Source organism: Hibiscus syriacus, unplaced genomic scaffold, assembly GCF_006381635.1.
Source record: "Hibiscus syriacus cultivar Baekdansim isolate YM2019G1 unplaced genomic scaffold, ASM638163v2 tig00111028_pilon, whole genome shotgun sequence".
Taxonomy (NCBI): Eukaryota; Viridiplantae; Streptophyta; class Magnoliopsida; order Malvales; family Malvaceae; genus Hibiscus; species Hibiscus syriacus.
The window spans coordinates 131,275-150,652 of NW_024062961.1; the positions used below are offsets into that span (position 1 = coordinate 131,275).

General features: G+C 30.1%; 1 protein-coding gene and 2 pseudogenes across 1 annotated transcript; all 3 read right to left on the reverse strand.

The window, feature by feature from the left end:
• Positions 1–4,917: 4,917 nt before the first annotated feature.
• LOC120151175 (mitogen-activated protein kinase kinase kinase NPK1-like) lies at positions 4,918–9,089 on the reverse strand. Its single transcript, XM_039163710.1, has 17 exons — positions 8,628–9,089; positions 8,509–8,547; positions 8,334–8,399; positions 8,142–8,252; positions 7,957–8,037; positions 7,797–7,874; positions 7,634–7,716; positions 7,245–7,326; positions 7,024–7,124; positions 6,832–6,871; positions 6,629–6,682; positions 6,510–6,556; positions 6,195–6,420; positions 5,876–6,106; positions 5,434–5,750; positions 5,274–5,341; positions 4,918–5,159 (listed from the first exon to the last, which is right to left on the reverse strand). Exons 1-17 carry the CDS (start codon positions 8,919–8,921, stop codon positions 5,074–5,076), a joined length of 2,004 nt encoding a protein of 667 aa, XP_039019641.1. The 5' UTR covers positions 8,922–9,089; the 3' UTR covers positions 4,918–5,073.
• A 2,134-nt stretch (positions 9,090–11,223) lies between these two features.
• LOC120151174 lies at positions 11,224–13,230 on the reverse strand (annotated as a pseudogene).
• Positions 13,231–15,917: 2,687 nt separating this feature from the next.
• LOC120151173 lies at positions 15,918–19,069 on the reverse strand (annotated as a pseudogene).
• Between the last annotated feature and the right edge of the window lie 309 nt (positions 19,070–19,378).

The following is a 19,378-nucleotide window of genomic DNA, read 5'->3' on the forward strand; positions in this document are numbered from 1 at the left end:
ATTTAATTTTCTTATTATTGCTATTTTCCTCAACGTATCTATTAAATTCTTTTGTTTTTTTTATTACTTATTATTTACGCGAACCAAAACATGATTTTTATTATTTAAATTGATTTAGTGGTATTAAACTCACTTGAAAGCCTCTGTATATATAGATAGTAATATAGATTTTTTTATTTAATTAAAAATATATTAAAAACAGTAGCAAATTCACGTAAGCATATGTCCGCTCTCAAATCCAAATTTTCGTAGGTTTATCATTCATTTTATTAATTATATCTATTTCATATTAAAATTTTATGTAATTAATCATATATATTTATCTGTAAAAATATTTTTAGATCTGGCACTGATTAAAAATAAATTAAAATGATAAAATTAAAATATAAAATTACTCCAATATCTCAAATTCTTTTATTAAACCTTTTTAAACAAAATTCTAATTTGACAATGCAATGAATGTTTGTTAATTGGGTAATTCTTAATCTTAAAGTAAAATAAAATAATTCTTGCTTTTAATGATTTATAGAACCTTTTATCGTAAAAATAAAGGTTTTCACCTGCTCTATTATATTTATACTATTCTTGGGTTTAAATATCAAAACAATAATTAAATACCCATATGAACGCTACCCATTACCCAATCGTGTTGGTGGAAAGTGAGTGAGGTGGTTTGGCTAAATTATTAAAACAGTATTCTTCTATTCTTTATTTATTAAATTAACACTTAAAAGAATTATTTTTCAAAATGATATTCATTCTACCATATAAGATGAAAGTGTGTATACGTGACGATGCCTTTTGAAATGTTCTTTCTCAAGGCAGCATTTTTGCTTACGTGGTAGGTTACATAAATTGTTTCTCCAACGCTAATATCATTTATGACCAAAATAAAAATATTAAACCAAAATTATATAAATTTTATTAAAAAGAACAATGGCCTATAGTGTAAATTCCAAAACATATTAGAAAAATAACTAATATTTACTTTGATTTCTGAATTTTATATAAAATATATAATATTTCTAGAAAGTTTACTTAAATTTATTAAAAATTGTAAAATTTTAAAAGATTTGTTATATTTTGCTTTTTAAATATTTACTAGAAACATATAAAATATAAAATATATTTTATAATTATTTTTTGAAAAAAAAATTAATGTTTAGGAAATTTTTCTAATTGTAATTGTTTCATTTTATAAGATTTATGTATTTTTACTTAATATTTTTATTTATTTTCATTTTGATCTTGGATGACATCAACATTAAAGAATCTTTTATAATATTTCTAGAAAGTTTACTTAAATTTATTAAAAATTGTAAAATTATAAAATTTTAAAAGATTTGTTATATTTTGCTTTTTAAATATTTACTAGAAACATATAAAATATAAAATATATTTTAAAATTTTTTTTTGAAAAAAAAATTAATGTTTAGGAAATTTTTCTAATTGTAATTGTTTCATTTTATAAGATTTATGTATTTTTACTTAATATTTTTATTTATTTTCATTTTGATCTTGGATGACATCAACATTAAAGAAATAACTCATGTGGCATGTCACGTAAATAAAGGTATTTTCTTAAGGACTAACCTTTCAAAAGACACTGTCACGTAGACACACCTTATCTTATCTAACAGAAATAGATGTCATTTTGAGAAATAATGTTATTTTGATAATTAAATATTATTAAGTATTATTTTAGTAATTTATCCGGTGGATCTAGATAAAAATAGTTTTATGTTTTATATTATAAAAATAAAATTACAAAAAATATTATTTCTAAATTAACGAAATAAACTTAAAATAAATAAAATTATATTTTAAAATATTTTTAAAAATCAATCAAATTAGTTTATTTGATTCTTTTATATAAACCAATTTTGATTTTTAAAAAACTGTATACATGCCAGTACAATAGCATGTATACATCTACGTACTAAAAAAGAAAATATAATTCCAAATATATATATATATATAATAATAAAAAGTTAGAATAATTTGAATTTAAATTCTTTAAAGAAATATAAACTTCAACATATTATAGAATAAAAAGTCAATATCAATATTTATCGAATAAATAAGGAATTATGATAAATAAAAATATAGGAAAATAGAAATTATATACCTGGTTCTTCTCCATGATACTTTGGCGAAAATATTTGAGTGAAAGAGTTTTTGTGGATTTATTCAGAAATAATTTATAAAGGCAATTTTGTCAAGCATCAGCAGGTGAAAATGTGATAAAATACGAGCGTTAAGTTATTCGGGTTTTTTTATATATAAATTGTTTGCGATTTCTAATTATAATTATAATTAGAATATATACGCGGTGGCGATTGAACGTGCGATCTATGATGGCACGTGTCCACTCTGAAATCTAAATTTCTTTATATTAAATGTTTATTTTGTTGATGGTGTCTACCATGAAAATTTATTTGTGTTCACCTCATACGAAAAAATTTTGTTATTAATATATATGTGTCCACCTTCAAAAATATATATGGATCTGTCACTATATATGTATATGTGTGTGTAGATTTTCCCCCATATATAAGCCACTAAATTTATTAAAAAGAGGAAGTATTCAGAATCATAAAGAAAATTTATAGCCATAGTCGTAATCTAAACATATAACAATGACATTTTCATATAATTATTAACTTAAGAGATTGGTCTCTTAAGATCACACAATGACCATACAAGTAAAAAGTTTAAAAACTTAACCAAAAATATTTAAACAAAAGATATATACGAACAAACCTAATTATATAGATAAATGAACCAAGAAAGCGAATCAAGCTACTGAGAGACCACCGCATAGCGATGTGAGAAAACTGTTCATGAACGCAAATCACGTATTTAAATACTATTAGTGAGTCCAAAGCAAAAAAATTAACATGATAAAAAATAAGTGCAATTTTGATCAGTCGTGACAATGTCAAGTCTAACATTGAGAAAAAAAAAAGATAAACGAAAATAAAGGTTACATGATCAAAAATGTGTAATAAAAGTAGAGAAAAATGTGTCATAGCTATATAATTATTAAAAACTAAAAAACAAAGCAAATTAAAAAAATATGATCTAAGAAGATAAAGAAAAACAAAAAATACCAACAATGATAACCGACCACCTATCAACTAAAGACGAGTTCATTTTTTAATTAATTGAACGAAATTACAATGTAATATATGTCTTAAATATTTTCAACTATTTGACACAAAAATTCAAATACTTTTATAATCTCTGATACCCAAATTTAAAAATTCTAAAGATAACAACTATCCTTTAACCATCATTATCTAACAACAGTGGACATAAATTATCTGACAAAAAACGGAATTGTTAGTATGATTATTCAATGATCTATCATCATGAAACTTATATAAATAAATATGATTTTAATTTTGTTTAGTTTGATAAATCTATAAAAAGGTATATGTCGATATGAAAGGAAATGCATTAATGGGATAATTCATGTATTTCATTTCTAATTTCCGTATATGATTATTACTTAATCAACCAAGTAATATCATATATGGCATGCACCAATGGAATACATAATTCATGTCCATTAATATATTTTCTTTCTATTAACATTTACCTTTTATTGACTTATCACACTAAGCATAATTAAAATCACATGTATGTATACAAATCCTAATTTAATAATCATAAACCATTAGATTTACGATCATTGAGTGATCATATTAATAATTACATATAAAACAATCGCACGCGAGACTTTAATATTTTTAATTTTTTCCTTTTTTTAATAAATATGATAATATAATTTATACATTTCCATATAAAACAATTGCATGCGAGGCATGTGACCAACCATTAGATCCACATTCACTGAATAATTATCTATATAACATAAAAAGATGAATAAAAGTTATTTTGGTAGTTCACAAGTTAAATTCGATAATTTATAATATTTTCATTTGATTCACTCAAAATATGTAAATCTATATACTATCAATGAATCAAATGATATCGTTTAATTGGTAACAACATCATCGGTATTTTCTTTACTATTAAACGCATCAAATAAATGCTCACATATCTTACGACGACGTATATGTAGAAATGTGATTTATGTGAATGTTAATCTCAAATCCAACCTAATTAAAAACCTTATTCGAGTTCATGAGTTTCATCTGATGAGATCTTTCTATTTATTCTTTGGCATAATGACAAAATTATTCCCTAATGTTTTTATACATAGTCATTTTGCTTCCTATAATTTTTTTATAGAGTATTTTAATCAACGTTTCATTTTGAAGTAAAATGTATCATAATTAGATGAAAATCGTTAGTTGACAAACGATCAATGTTTCGTGCGAACATGACAAGTCTAGGGGTGTTCAAACTTCGGTCAAAACCGATTTAACCAACCAAACCGAAGTTTTTTTCGATTAATCGGTCAATTAATTTTAAGTTTGGTCGGTTGACGGTTAATGATTTTTTTCAAACTTGGTTATTGGTTAATTCGGTTCAAAATCTGTCGATTAATGATTAATGATTTTTTCAAACTTCGATTATCGGTTAATTTGATTCAAAATCTGTTTGTTAACCGAATTAACAAAATTTTTTAAATATTTAATATATTATTTATATATTACTTAGGCTTAAGAGTGTTTAAATTTCAATTTTAACCAAATTAAGCAAAAATATAAAATAAATTTCGATTAATACAATTAGATTAACCTGTCTCACCACATCATTTATGGTCCTAATTCTCAAAGTAACTTCCTAATTACTACCCACTCCTTATTTACATGTAGGAAAGTGGTGAAGATTCCACCTTAGAAAATAAATAAGATGGATGAATTTTATTGTTTGAGACCACGGATGACGTGGTGAGCCGAGTCCATCTAATATTTTTTTTTCATTGTTCTAGACTTCATTTTTCTTAAAATAAATGTCCAAAACATATGGACATGGATATAGGGGCATGACCCCTCTAAAGATCATCTAAATACATGATTTTTTTATTAAAAAAAGTTGAATATACTCACCAAAAATAGAATACATAACTGACAGTCCCATTGGTAAAGTTAGATACATTTACTTGCCAGAAAATGCAGATCGAAATTGTTCTCTTTGTCCATATAGAAACTTATCCTTTGGAGATGATGTCTTCCGCAGCATCTCTGCAACAGAAATTTTGCTTGTTATGTATCCGAATTCCGAAGAGGACTAACATAAAAAAAGCACACTCATAACAGGCTGGAAATTGAGAAAATGAAATGAAAAGCATTACATACCTCGCTTCCTTTCAAGCTCTTGGTCCAGCTCCTCCTTCCACCTCCTTTGTCTCTCGGAAAAGCTCATGCTGCAATGCCATTCGCAAGATTAGAGAATAGGACATGAAGTTTTTACATGCAAATGTAAGCTAAAGCAGACCACAAAAAAGTATTAGCAAACCTAGGACTAATAGTCTCCTGCTGGGCATTGAGTCCTTTCCATTCCCTGACGGGTGGCTGAATTTCTTGTAAAGTCCGATCACGAAGACCAGCAGTATTTGACAAGGGATTCTTACGACCCTTAGGGCTAACTATGTTGGAAGCATCAGCAACTGCCGAGAGTCTTCTGCTAGGCAACCGCTTAGGCGACCTGCTTTTAGGAGGTAAGCTCAAAATATTTTCACCATTTGCAGTTCCAACAGAAGTTGGAAGACTACCATTCAATGTGTTGTGAAACTCTTCGTACAGAGGAGATTGCATCTTCTTCAGTTCCTGAGCCTGGTCAAATGATAGTACAGAATTAGCTTCTCTCATACAAGACCTCAAGGGAAACAAAATAAAAAAAATGAACCTAAGAATCATCCATAAAAGAAAGATCATTGTATTTGTAAAGCAAACAGTACTTTTTCATCCAGAAAGGCTCTAATTTTTATCTCAGTAACTTCTTCATCATCATCAGCTGCTGGCAGTCCATACAGAAAAGTGAAGCCGTTCTCCTTAGCAGACATTCCAAGAGTGCCAGCAGCTTCTATTGTTTCCCCCAAGGACAAGTTCACTCCACTTTGGCTTAGCTCAGAACTTTGGTCAAATTTGCACGGCCAGTCTTCAGTAGGTTCGCAAATGGGATTAAAACTCTGATGCAAATAAATAATTAAGCAATTTAGTTCGAGCTAATTATAAAAATCTGACAAGAATGGGGGAATCGCAGGAATAGTTTATTACTTTATTCAAATCAGTAGATGCTAAAACAGAGCTGAACTTGACTGAAGTGCCAAACTCAAGATCATCATTGTCATCTATTCGACACATGCTATTGTCACAACTGTTTTCCCTCCAGTAGGCTCCCGGTTCTGATAATTTCACAAGATATGCTGTAGTGCAACTCACACTACCCATTTCACAAACATCCTTTAAACCTATGCTTGTTGATCTGATCCCTGAACTTATTCTGTGACATCAATATTTGTTACCAGCGTTAAGTTCAACCCTTGTATATAAAAAATAAATAAACACGGCTCATGAAATTTGTACACGTACAAGCTCTTCAGGTTAACCCCAGATGCCATCTCCAGATTCTCAGATTCCTGATAGATTAATCAAGGAAGGTCAAAAGAAAAGAAATATCAAATAATAAAGCTTAATGCAATCAGACTTACCGTTATTGAGCTACAAACTGCATGTTCCTCATAGTTTCCAGTCACAAATGGGTGCTGCATTTATTTTGATGAAGATATTAAATTATAACTGAGCAAAGTATTATTTATGTAGTCATATCCACGGCTAAATGCATGCATTACAACCAGCATATGACTATTTTATGAAGAATTCAGGCAAAAACTGGTCAATAATTTCAAATTACCTGAAGCAAATCTGATGCACTAGGTCTCAGTTCTGGTTCTCTGGAAACAAATTGAAATTATTAGGGAAAAGAAAGTTCTTGCAATTTATGCATGATTCAATTACTTCATTGACCTTTTAAAGAAACAGAGAATGGATGGAAAAAAAATATGAAACTCTAACGACACAACAAAAATAGATATCAAGAATGTACTTTTGTAGGCATTTTAACAAGAAATCTTTAGCCTCAAACGAGAGATGCTCGGGGATTGGTGGATGAGATTTAGTTGTCCCAATATAGAAAAGTGCAGCAACCTGAAAGAAACACCAGATCAGCATTTAAAATAAGGGAAATCCAAGCCTAGTCTAGTCTATAATTGGATTATTTTTATATATCATTCTTACGATGGTTTTCTAACAGCTTCAAATACTCACCTCCTGATATTGTTGGCTCCATGGAGGCTTTCCAGTAGCCATCTCAATTATAGTACAACCGACACTCCATATATCAGCAGAGCTAAGAAAAATAAGACCAAAGCAGATAAGCTCCCAATATCAGATAGCAAGGACTACAAGCATTATATTTTAGTTCAATCCAAGCAAATATTTGTTGTACAAGTATATTTCCTAAAAGGTTCTTGTAATGATTTATTATAATTTGTTTCTATTGTTTACAATTTTTGTTCTAAAAAGGAAGGAAAAATTTGTGCAATAAACACAACAGAAAGGAATCATGACTTTATATATAACCTTCCTACTCCAATCTCAAGAGAAATTTGATAGTTTTTATCGTTTATAAGAATGAAGTTACGTGAATTTCTTACAAGCTATGTCCTGTTTGAAGAATAACTTCAGGAGCCATCCAATATGGAGTTCCCTTCATTGATTTGGCGCCGTTTATTGTAGCCTGAAGAAGCAGAAAACCATCACTCCAAATGAATACCATTTAAGGCATGGATGGAAAAGAAAGGAAAATAGTTTTCTTACCAACTCGACAACCTTTTTTGATGCACCAAAGTCTGCAAGTTTGATACACCCCTTGTTATCCACAAGAATGTTTGCTCCCTGAATAAAAGCACATCATCAACCAAAAAAAAAAGCTACGTGTAAACAAGCAACAATTTTCAATGAGAAACAAATGAGGTACCTTAATGTCTCTGTGCACGATTCTATTCTTGTGAAGATATTCCAGTCCCAACAAAAGTTGTTTTGTATACATTCTTATAACCTGTTTTTCAGCAACTATTCTAATTAGTGAGTAAAATTAGATCACCACCGACTAGAGGAAAAGGGGATACACCAAATATTCTAAAATAAAAAACAATAACTTACAGGTTCAGGAAAAGATCCAAACTTCCCCAAAAGAGATGAAATGGATCCACCCGGTACAAACTCCAACAGAATATTCAAGGAATCGTTCTCCCTTGCAGTTCCCAAATATCTCTAACAAACATAAAATACTAAATGATGGCTTGTGAATTAAACACATCAAATTTTAAATAGAATTCCAGAAATCACACTTACAACTATGTTTGGATGTGATAGATTCTTTAGTAGCTTCACTTCTTCTTCGAGCTCTCTAATTTGAGCCTACCCATAATCAATTCAATTAAAGAAAAAAAATAACGATTGTTGTCTGATTCAATTTATAATGTTAAACACACTTTCAGAAGAACTTATAAAAGAAATCCTTTTCTACCTGTATTTTCTCCTTCGAAGCATTTGCCGCAATCAAAACCTTCATCAACAAAAAAAAACATAGTCAAAATAATATAATTTAATAAAAAAAAGTCACGTATTCAATTGAGAGTAACTCGCCTGTTTAACTGCTAATAACTCGCCGGAGTCAAGATTCATCCCCATGTAAACACGACCAAAGGCGCCAGAACCAATCAACTCGCCCTTCCGCCACCGGATCGACGAAGCATCCGTCTTTTTAACAGGAGGAAGAGCGGGAGGCGCAGGTGGCTTAGCGAACAAGCCGATCCGCGATCTGCGAATGCTGGCGCCGATCTTCTCAACAAAGCATCCAAGTCCTCCACCGCCATCTTCGCCGGACGTCGAAGACCTAAAGACAAAAGATCGGCGAACCGATCCAACAAAGTCCTGCATTTAGGGTAAAACAATATTTTTCTTCTCCGACTCAGATCCGTTTGCTCAAAGATTTGGATGTTTTAGGGCTTGTGAAAGAGCGACAGAGTGAGGAGAATTTGAAAGGAGAGGGAAAACTTTTCTATTTTCTTTTTGAAAAAATAAAATAAAGAAACGGGCAAAATGATGGAAGATTAAACTTTCAAATATTATGGGTTTTTTATTTATTAAAAAATGTTTTCGACCGTTATATTCACATCGGGTGTTAGATGTGCTGGGGAAAGATAAAGAGACGGTCTTCTCCTCTTTTTATGAATTTTCCAGTTTCCACCCATTTTGGTTTCAGATCAGTATTATTATTATTTTTATATATAAATTATGCTCATTATCATTTAACTATTTAAATAATTTCAATTAAATTATATGTCGTTAATGAGAGTATTGACTATGACAACTAATAAAATTAGAATAATCATACAATTGATCTTTATTTATATCCTAATTTTAATTTTATTTATTATATTCAATCATTTTTCTTTCGGTGATTATCTAGTTGAAGAAAAAATAAATTATTAAAAAAAAGGTAATACGAAGGAGTTTAGAAGGACTCAAACCTAGATCCAAGGGAAAGAGTGTATGAACCTAAACTACTAAGTTAATCTTAACATTCGTGTTATAAAACACACATTAATATATATATATATATATATGTGTGTGTGTGTGTGTGTTTTGATAGTATAATTATAACAGAAAAAATGAAAGGAAAATTCAAATGAATGGATTCGAACTTGGGTAATTAATATAATTTGGAAGCAATAAATCATTGAAGTAAATCTTATATTTGGATTGTTGAGAAATTGAATTTAAGATTTGTATATAAACTTAAATTGAGTATTTTTAATTTAATTAATTTATTTTTTTATTAAAATAAAATGTACAGAAAATATTTATTTTTTATTTATTTTTCTACTTAGATTTTCACTATTATTCCTCCCAAATTTTGATGAAAGACCTAGGTTTAAAAATAGACATAATGTAAAAATTAGTCTTTAACATTTATTTAAATGGTTATTTTGATATTTATTTTTTGTGTATTTTCGCCCCTAATGGTTTATTTTAGGACAATAAGATCATTAACATTTAATAAAATAGTCACTTTGACCCTTATTCTTTTTTTAGAGCATTTTGGCCCTTAATGTTTCATTTTAGGGTAAAAGGGTCTAAATTTTAAAGTGTTGATCGTGTATTAACTAACAATTTCTATCTATAGAGGGGACTTTTTGTCCCAAAATAAAACGTCAGAGGATAAAATACTCCTAAAAAATGATAGAGGCCAAAATTATCATTTTGGTAAATGGTGGGGGACTAATTTTAGTATTATGCCTTAAAAATATGAGAATGGAGGTTTTTATTAGAGTTGGTGAATTGTAGGGATAAAGTGAGTGAGTGAATTTGAGTTGATTTTGTTGGGGTTTGACCATTGACTTAGGAGTTCAAGGGGGAGAGAGGTTCTTAATGTTAGCTTGAGGAGCTAACGAGTGAAAGTTACCGAGTTGGATTCGAGTTCGAGTCGCAGGGTTGATAGAATTTGACAAAGCTAGTTATTTATTGGCCTAGATGAATAGGTGGGTTTTGGGCCTGATTTGGGCTAGCTCAAACAAATATTAGCGTTAACATATTTTTTTAATTTCTTTTATTTATTTTCTCTTTGATTTTATACTATTTACTTTCTTGATGTTTAAACTTAATTCTTAGAGCTTTCCTCCATTTATTACTTGCCCAAAAAAATCTAATCAACCAAATCTGCTGAGAATTGACGGCTAGATTTCATTGTAGAATAAAATAGTTTCCATTGCTTGTTAGTGTTTCCTACATTATATTTTCTCGTAACGTTTGATAAAATAATCACTTTGATCTATATATATTTTTTTAACATTTTAGCCCCTTAACGTTTCATTTTGAGACAAAAAGACCGTTCCGTGTATGAAAATTGTTAGTTAACAAACAATTAACGCTTGAAAATAACGATTTTTTACTCTAAAGTGAAAAGTTGAGGTTAAAATACTCTAAAAAGAGAATAAAAGAATAAAAGTCCAACCCTAAAATAAAATATTGAAGCCAAAATATTCTTAAAAAATAATATTTGATAAAAATAACTATTTAATCAATCGTTAATATATTTTTAAGTATTATGCCTATTTTTTTCAGCTTTATTTGTGTGAAGAAGTCTTTGATTTCCACAAGTAGAATAACAAGACAACCAGATGACAATGGCAACAAGAAGCAAGGAAAAAGTGAGTTGTACAAGAATATTATGATGAAGTGTAATCAAATCCTTTCTAAAATGGCAGCAGAATGACAACATCAAACTACAAAAGGACTGATTTCATTCATCTAAAGTAAGTGCGTATGTGTGGGGTGATTCATAGTTTTTCTATCTTTTAAAACAATGGAGTATGGTCTTTTTCTTAACCTCTGCAAATGAATTAAAAGTGCCGTAAACCAGAAATCAGTGCTTATAACAAGTAAAAAGCAGCCACCAGGAGGAGTAAGACCAGATGAATTAGACTGGTGTCGCAAACCAAACTAGCAGCACCTGTAGCTGGCGAATAGCTTCCTTCGGGTGTGCCTGTTGTGAGGACAACAACTATCCAGTCTCTGTCGGAACCCGATCCCGACTCCCGTATACTTGGTGTCATTGAGGTTTGAAGAGTACAGAGATTGTGTAAAGTTGGTGAGCACAATATTTGGAACCAGGTTAGGAACACAAGCAGGCATTACTGCTCCGTCCCTTGTGTTGGAGACATTCAAATGGCATTTGGCCAACAGGTTAGGGTAGTTGGCGAACTGTGGTTCGGTACCGGGAACGGTGTTGGCACCGGTGGAGTTTGTGCAAGGTTGGTTCTTGAATTGATCTGCTAGTTCATCGGCAAGGCACTCAGCATTGTCGTTTTTCTTCAGAGTTGTCAAGTTCAATGAAGCCCGGTAATTGTTTATGCCTTTAAGAAGATTAGCCTCCTCATCTGTGGATGTCAATATGAAATCCAGTGAACACATATTGTTTGAATGCACATTTCGATTTCGATTTAACAAATAAATATCTTATTTCGGGTATGAATCATAATGCAAGGAAGATCAGTTTCTTCCTATCTTGAAATAAAAAGAAAATCATAACTACATGGCAGAAAATTTCCGGAGAAATAAGTTCATTATCCATACTATGTAGCTGAATTACTGAACTAAATGTAAGAAAGATACAGTACTGCTATTCATGAAGTTACTCAAAAGTAGAACCAATTAATCCATACACCTCACCAGTAAACTTAGGATATCAGAGAAAGAACACTTCTTTACCAATACAACCCATATTCTAGCCTGAAAATTTGAAAAGCAGATTTTAAATTAAACTCTACTGGTGTTAAGTAGTTACCTTTTTTTCTATTAATCTGGGGTGATTACAAGATAGTAGCTATTCGAATTTGGGAACTCTAAAGAGAATAATACTCATTTTTACCATTGAGATAACTTAATGGGTTCGTTAACTAATTACTTTGATATTATGTATTGATTATATTCATAGAATTTAGGTATTTTCTTTATATTTCCTATTGATAATATGTTTTCGCCCCCTAAAACTTTATAAATTCATCCCGAGTTAGTCCTGCGGACCTGGGTAGTTCAAGTACCAATATAGTTATGCATGATCTTCTCAACAAACCAAAGATGCCAAATAGTGATTATACATGTAATTTTAGCATGGCCGGATCCACTGGAGATCAGATTGCCATAAACTTTATCAACAAGAAGACATAAGGAATTAAACGTTGATCAAATATACTATCCGCAAGTAAAAGGATCTACAAGTTAAAACTTCAAAGACCCTTCAAAACTACAAGGGACCACCATTTTCAATTACATTGAAAGTTAATAATCGGCAAAATCAGATTTTGAAAATTCAACTAGATGGATCCATTTGAATTCTCCTAAAATGGGTTCGTATGTATGGATGCATCAAGTCTAAGAAACGCAGAAACGTCATCATTCAATAATCATATAAACAAGAAAAATAAAAACCAAAAACCAATTAAAAAAATCACACAGATTTCAGATAAATCCAAGAGTTCAAAGCTCGAACAACAAAGAAAAAAAAACCCTAGAACCAGAGATGAAAAAGAGGAAGGAAAGGTTACCAGTGTCACAGGAGACGAGGGAGTTGAGGAAGAGAAAGGAAAGGAGGAGCAATGCGAAGAAAAGGGAGAGCTTTGAAAATGCCATTGTTGATTTGAGCGTCATGAATTGGTGGCCATGGGAATAAGAAAGAGTTTATAAGAGAGGGAAAAGAAGAGTCGAAGAGTTGGGAAGATTGTAGCTGTCGCTGTTGAACTCAACTACCGGTTGTTCACAGTTCCAATCGGTTAGACAGTGATTTGAAATTTTCTGAAATTAGTAAAAGAATTTATTAAAAATTATTTATTCATTAAACAATTTTTTTAATAAAAATATATATTTAAGAAACCATAAAGATCAATGGTGTTCATAATGATAATTTGTGAATAATTTTTTGAAAAATAATATTTTTACTTTTATTTGTTGATCCAAAGGTTGAGAATGATTGTAAATATCATTTAATAGGTTCTAAATCAAATCTAAATAATATATTTGAGTTTGGAAGGATTTCAACAATTCTAACTCTATTTTCAGCTAGTAAAAGAATTGGTTGAGACGTTCTTGTTTAATGAATTTTGAATTGGATTATAACTATATTTCGGTTAATTCGCTTTCAAAAGAGTAAGTAATATGTACATAATTTTGAATTTTCAGCAGGTAAACATGAATCTATTGTTTTGATGCACATAAATATGATAAAATCTAATATAAACTCAAAAGAATAAGTAAGATGTACATAATTATTATTGCATCTGGTTGAAATATGTGCACGACATGAAGTATATTCACATAAACCTACCTTGTATGTTATATGGCTAAGTGGACGTCATATGGGCCTTTAAGTCCATATATAATTCTTGGTTTGCAAGATTGATGTGTATGCATGGTGATGTTGGTGTTTATGCATATTTCGAGTATGGAAATTTTGTTAGATATTAATTTAAAAGGAGCTTATTTATTTGAACAAGTTACATAGGATAAACAAAGTATGTTACGCTTACTTGAATGGTAAAAAGACTTAAAATGTCAAATGTGACTAGTTGAGTTAAAAAAATAATTTAAATTGTATAATTTGATTTTTGATCCACTTGGTATGCTCAAACATGATTTTGATGTATATAATATTTTTGAAATATGTTCATTAACATTAGGATCGATCATTGGCGTGTTTAAGATAAAAAAAAATGAACATTCAATTCGTTTTTCTGTAATTTTTCAGAAAAGAAACAGTTTCGTTTCGAAAAATAATCTATCCCTTTTTAAGAAAGATCAATCCTTTAGGTTTAATGTTCGGGTTTAATTTTGGTGACACTCCAGAATAAAAAAGATCAACCCTCGATTAAAAGGATCGATCTCTGGATAGAAAAATATTTGAAATTGTTATTTTAAGTTCCAAGAGTTAGTTTTTAACTTAATGTACTTATATAATTGATATTTTTATAAATTAGTCCATAGATTTTGAAAATACAATTGAAGATTAATTTTAACTAAAATAAATCTAAAATCTCACTAGTATATTTCTAAAGACCTTAATATAATTAATAAATAAAAAACTCTAAGTTTCAAAATAAATTTTTTAAAAAATGTTTTAAATGTTCACTTTAGTCCCTAAAAGGATTTTTTGAATTTCCCTTAATATATTAACTCCATTTGTGCTTAAAAATGTTGCACTGAGATTTTAAATATGTACTAGCTAATTAATGGTCTTAAAATGATATTTTTAAATATTTTACGAATGTTAAGTGTAAAATGATGATTTTACCTATATTTGAAAACACTTAAATTTTCAACTTCGTTCTTGTTGATATTTTCAACACAACTATTTTAATTAATTATAAATTAATTTGTAGAAATTAAAATGGGGTTTCCAAGTGTTTCGAATATAGATGAAAAAAAATTAAATGCCTTTCCTTACATGTATAATATTTTATTTTAATTGCTTTAATGCATGTTTGACTTGAAATAAGCAAGCTTTTGCTACCTTGGTTGATTATTGATCGATGAATGTTGAAAAAGTATAAGCATATGTATGTAAGTTGATAATGTTTCGGTCATTTTGATGGTTAATGTGTTCGTTTTAAATTTGGATGATATCATCTTGATTGAGTTTAAGATGTTACATTTGATGGTATGAAAGTCGAATTTGCAACGCTCGAATCATTGAATTAAATCCTAAAAACAAGATTGAACGAATTTAGGACGTCACAAGTGAAACATTCAATGTTTACTATGATTTTAGACAAAAGATTACTAATCTTGGAGATGATATTCTAGATTAAATATATTGGATGTAGGTTCAAAGCTAATACTCACATAAATTCGAAGACTTGGGACTTTGGAAAGGGAATAAGGAGTTGTATATGCTATGATTTATGGACATAATAGTAATAGTTTTGGAGCATAACAGCCTATTTGGGTTGCATATATAAAGCTAATTACTCTTACCATGTTTGATTTATGACGAGCACAAGTAAATGTTCGACCATGATTTCGGATGTCCCATCGACACATGCCATCGGAAAAACCGACCGTTTAGCAAGGACCGTAATACGCGACGAACGACTCCACAATCTGTCTCAATCTCCGTTAACTGATGCAAAACCAGCATAATACTCCGGTGTATCAGAATGGTGAAGATACATGGACTGATAAAACTAAATTCCAGAAACAATCAAGTCATAAATGATGAAAGCATGTGCCAAATTTGGGAAGCTCAAACAAGCTTTTACTAAACTAAAAGTTGAAGTTGACAAAATGTATAAAGAACGAAACTAGAAAAAAAGCTAGTTTTAAGTACAACATTAAGACTGATCCATTTCTCATCAACAAACAGTCAACCTCCCCCTTTTTTTCATTCTACAAATACTCACATTCTTGGTATTCACATGGAGACTAATCCATTTGCTTCAACATAAATTCCCATGGATCCATATATTTCTTTAGATACCAAGTAGGGAGAAAGAGCTAATCTGTGGCAGCAACAACTGCTGGCTCCTCCACCTGAAATCCAACATCACCAAACATAAGCAATAATGATCAGGGACAGGCAAGAGATTTTATGCTAGGGGGCGAACTTCTAAAATTTTAGGGGAGTGAAAACCGAGAACTTTAAAAATTCTAGAGGAGTGAAAACATATTTTCAATAAAAAATACAAAGAAAGAATATAAAATATATTATAATTTGAAATTTTGTCCATCCCTAATAATGATAGATGAAAGATAATGTGGTTTAAGTCATTCTTTACAGCCTGGTTGAAATGGACAATGGGACCACAAACAACAACCATTCTTCATCAACAAATAGATACAGGATTTATATGTTACTGACTCCAATTCATTAAAGAAACAAAGTAAAAATAATGTTACCTTAAATGTAGCACCCCATATTTCTTCTTCTTCAGCAGGAACTGCAGTTATCTTGTTCTTGGGATTCTCATAGCTTCTTATTTCCCCAACTGCTGTGGAGTAGAAACAGCCTGTAGAGATGAATATGAATATTGTCAGTTGAAGTTAACAAATCAACTGGATAATAATAATAATAATAAAGGTGCAAAGTGTTTTAGAGGAATCCACCTTGAGGGAAAGAAGCAAGAGATTTCCCACAGGCACCTTTAAGCAATTCAGCATTATCAGCAAAGGCCACATATCCATCAGCAGTGATTCCCCAATAGAGAGGAACCTTACCAAATTGATCCTGTCATTATCATACCACCTCATTTGTTGTTACACTCCAACCAAAATATTTAAGATCAAGTAGGTGAGACTTGTGTTACTCGGTCTTATTTAAGATTGAGTAGGTGAGACTTATATTACAGGTATGAACAGATTTTTCTGAACTTTTTCTATATATTTGGAGATTTTTTCATATTTATGTGTTGGTAGGGATGGACTGAGTGGAAAGCTGGTGGATGAGATCGTTTCCTGAAAATTTCAATCTATTATTTAATTTAGGTGTTTTCTGTGTATATTTTATTGATATATTTTTTTCGTCCTCGAAAATTTTATAAGTTCGCCCTAGTATAAAATTTTGTATCCGAACCTGTGTGCTGGGATACGCTTGTTAGAGACAAATATCGGAGAGATATATAAGAGAAATGGACTTACAGAAGCCACAAACAAAGTGGAGGTGGACTTGTCAAAGACAATGAAAGCAAAGCTCCCAATGAGATGGCCAACCACATGATTTGGAGGGTAAGGTGCTCTGTCCCTAAGAGCCTTGTAAGCTTCAATAACCAATATCACCTCATTTGCTGACTTTGCAAGCCCATATTGCTGCTTTAAACTCCCCAAGTTATCAAGGGTCCCCTCAAACATGCAGAAGATTTAATCTTTCACAGCAAATGATCTGCCATTTATCAATACCCAATAATTACCAATCATTCAACTTCATATCAACGTCATCATCAACAACAATATATTTTATATTTATGTGATGCCACATGATTTTATTATTTATATTTGTTTTGACATTAACATTACAACAATTACAAATCCCAATAATATAAAATATCAAAGTGCAATATATAGATAGATAGAAACATTGAATATACTAAAATCCAATATCCCATGGAATTTGATTTTTTTTAATAATTTATAATTGATTATAAGATAATATTTATTTAAAATATTTCTTAGTCATTACGATATGCTCCATGTAAACATAGCTATTCGGATTTAAAAAATCTAAGAAAACAACACTCATTTTTATTACCGTCTCAATGGGTTCTCGATTTTAAATGACTAGGAGTCACCTAAAGTAAATTCTGAATAAATAAAATGGAAAACCAAAAAACTTAATTATGATCGAAATAAAAGCATAAAAAATGATGCATCAAATATGATTATAATTTAAAAATATAAAATAAAAATATAATAAATAGGATAGTGATGTGGAAAATTACAAGGACAAAACTCAATGGTGGGCATGGAGACAAACATGGGTCCAATCTATATATTATGGTAGCTTTATTCACAGAAATGGACTGACCTCAAAAGTTGCGTTATAAAAGAATAGCCCAACTAAAAAATTGAGGTTTACTTTATCAAAAGTTAGTGATAACTCATAAGATCAAATAAAAAAATAAAAATATTGAAGATAATTAATTATTTATTCAATCAAAAAAAATTCTAATAATAATAAATTTTATTTAATAATTTGTCTTTTCATGTATTTTAAATAAAATAATTAAAATTTTAGTATAACATATTTTTATTAAAATAATTAAATATAACTCGTAGCCATTTCTTTTTTAAAAAATTAAAATAATCTTCAAAAAAATTAATTAGTTTATATAAATTATTTTCCAACTGTATAAAAAAACATAATATTATTAAAAATATAAAATTTAATTTGTTGATTCTAAAATTTTAAGAAAATGCGACAGATTAAATATTAGATTTTTAAATATCACTTCAACAAGAAGCACTAATTAAGTTTTCAGACTATTTATTTTAAGATAAAAATAAATAAATTTTCAATCTAACGCGAGATTCGAACCTTTGATTTGGTTATTTATTTCTTTCCAAAAATATAAATAAAAGGGAAAAAAAGGTCACGTTATTTATTTCTTCGCGTCTCACCTTTTTCAGTCCTTTTTATGATTTATCATTGAAACAATCATGAGCCAAAAATCATTAAATTTCCGATTAAATACTGATTAAATTAAAGTTTGAAATTCTAAAAATTTCTATTAAATTTTACTTTTTACATCAACGAATGAGATCCATCACGGCCAATAACATGTAACTATTATTTTTACCTGGGCTGAAAAGGGGACTCGTTATGGTGTGAATAAGCGAATTGAGCATGATCTCCGATCTGCATAGACACACCGGAGGAGTTCGTCTCCAGGAACCGTTTCACCAGAGATGCCGCCGATATCTTAGGGGACGGAGTACGGCAAACGGCCGCCACCAACTCATCCGGTGGAGAAACTATCGCGCTGCTAAATACTCCCAGCATTTCCTCTCCCAAAAAAATTAAACAAAAAAAAACGACGATTTTTTTCGGAAGTAACGAAAGATAAATAAAAGCTAGCAAAATGAGAGCTCGGATATAGGAATGCAAAAATAGAAGGGGGAGCAACTCCATTTATAGGGAAAAATTTATATCGGTTGAGGGCAGTTTCGTAAATCTATATTGGTGATCCTTTTTTTTTAATTTCCTCACTTTCTTCTGTCGTTTCGTGAAGTAATAAAACGAGGGGATAAATTAATAATCCAAAAGGAGGACGTGGCACGTGATGGTGGGTCCCACACTACGGGAGATGATATTTTAGCTGAGATGCTGACGTATCGAAACCAGGGTCGTG

Coding starts and splice junctions, on each gene's coding strand:
- LOC120151175 (XM_039163710.1), bottom strand. CDS start 8,921: ATGCAGGACTTTGTTGGATCGGTTCGCCGATCTTTTGTCTTTAGGTCT. Junction 6,683..6,831: donor GTGCATCAGATTTGCTTCAG/GTAATTTGAAAT, acceptor AAATAAATGCAG/CACCCATTTGTGACTGGAAA. Junction 5,342..5,433: donor CAGGAGACTATTAGTCCTAG/GTTTGCTAATAC, acceptor ATGGCATTGCAG/CATGAGCTTTTCCGAGAGAC.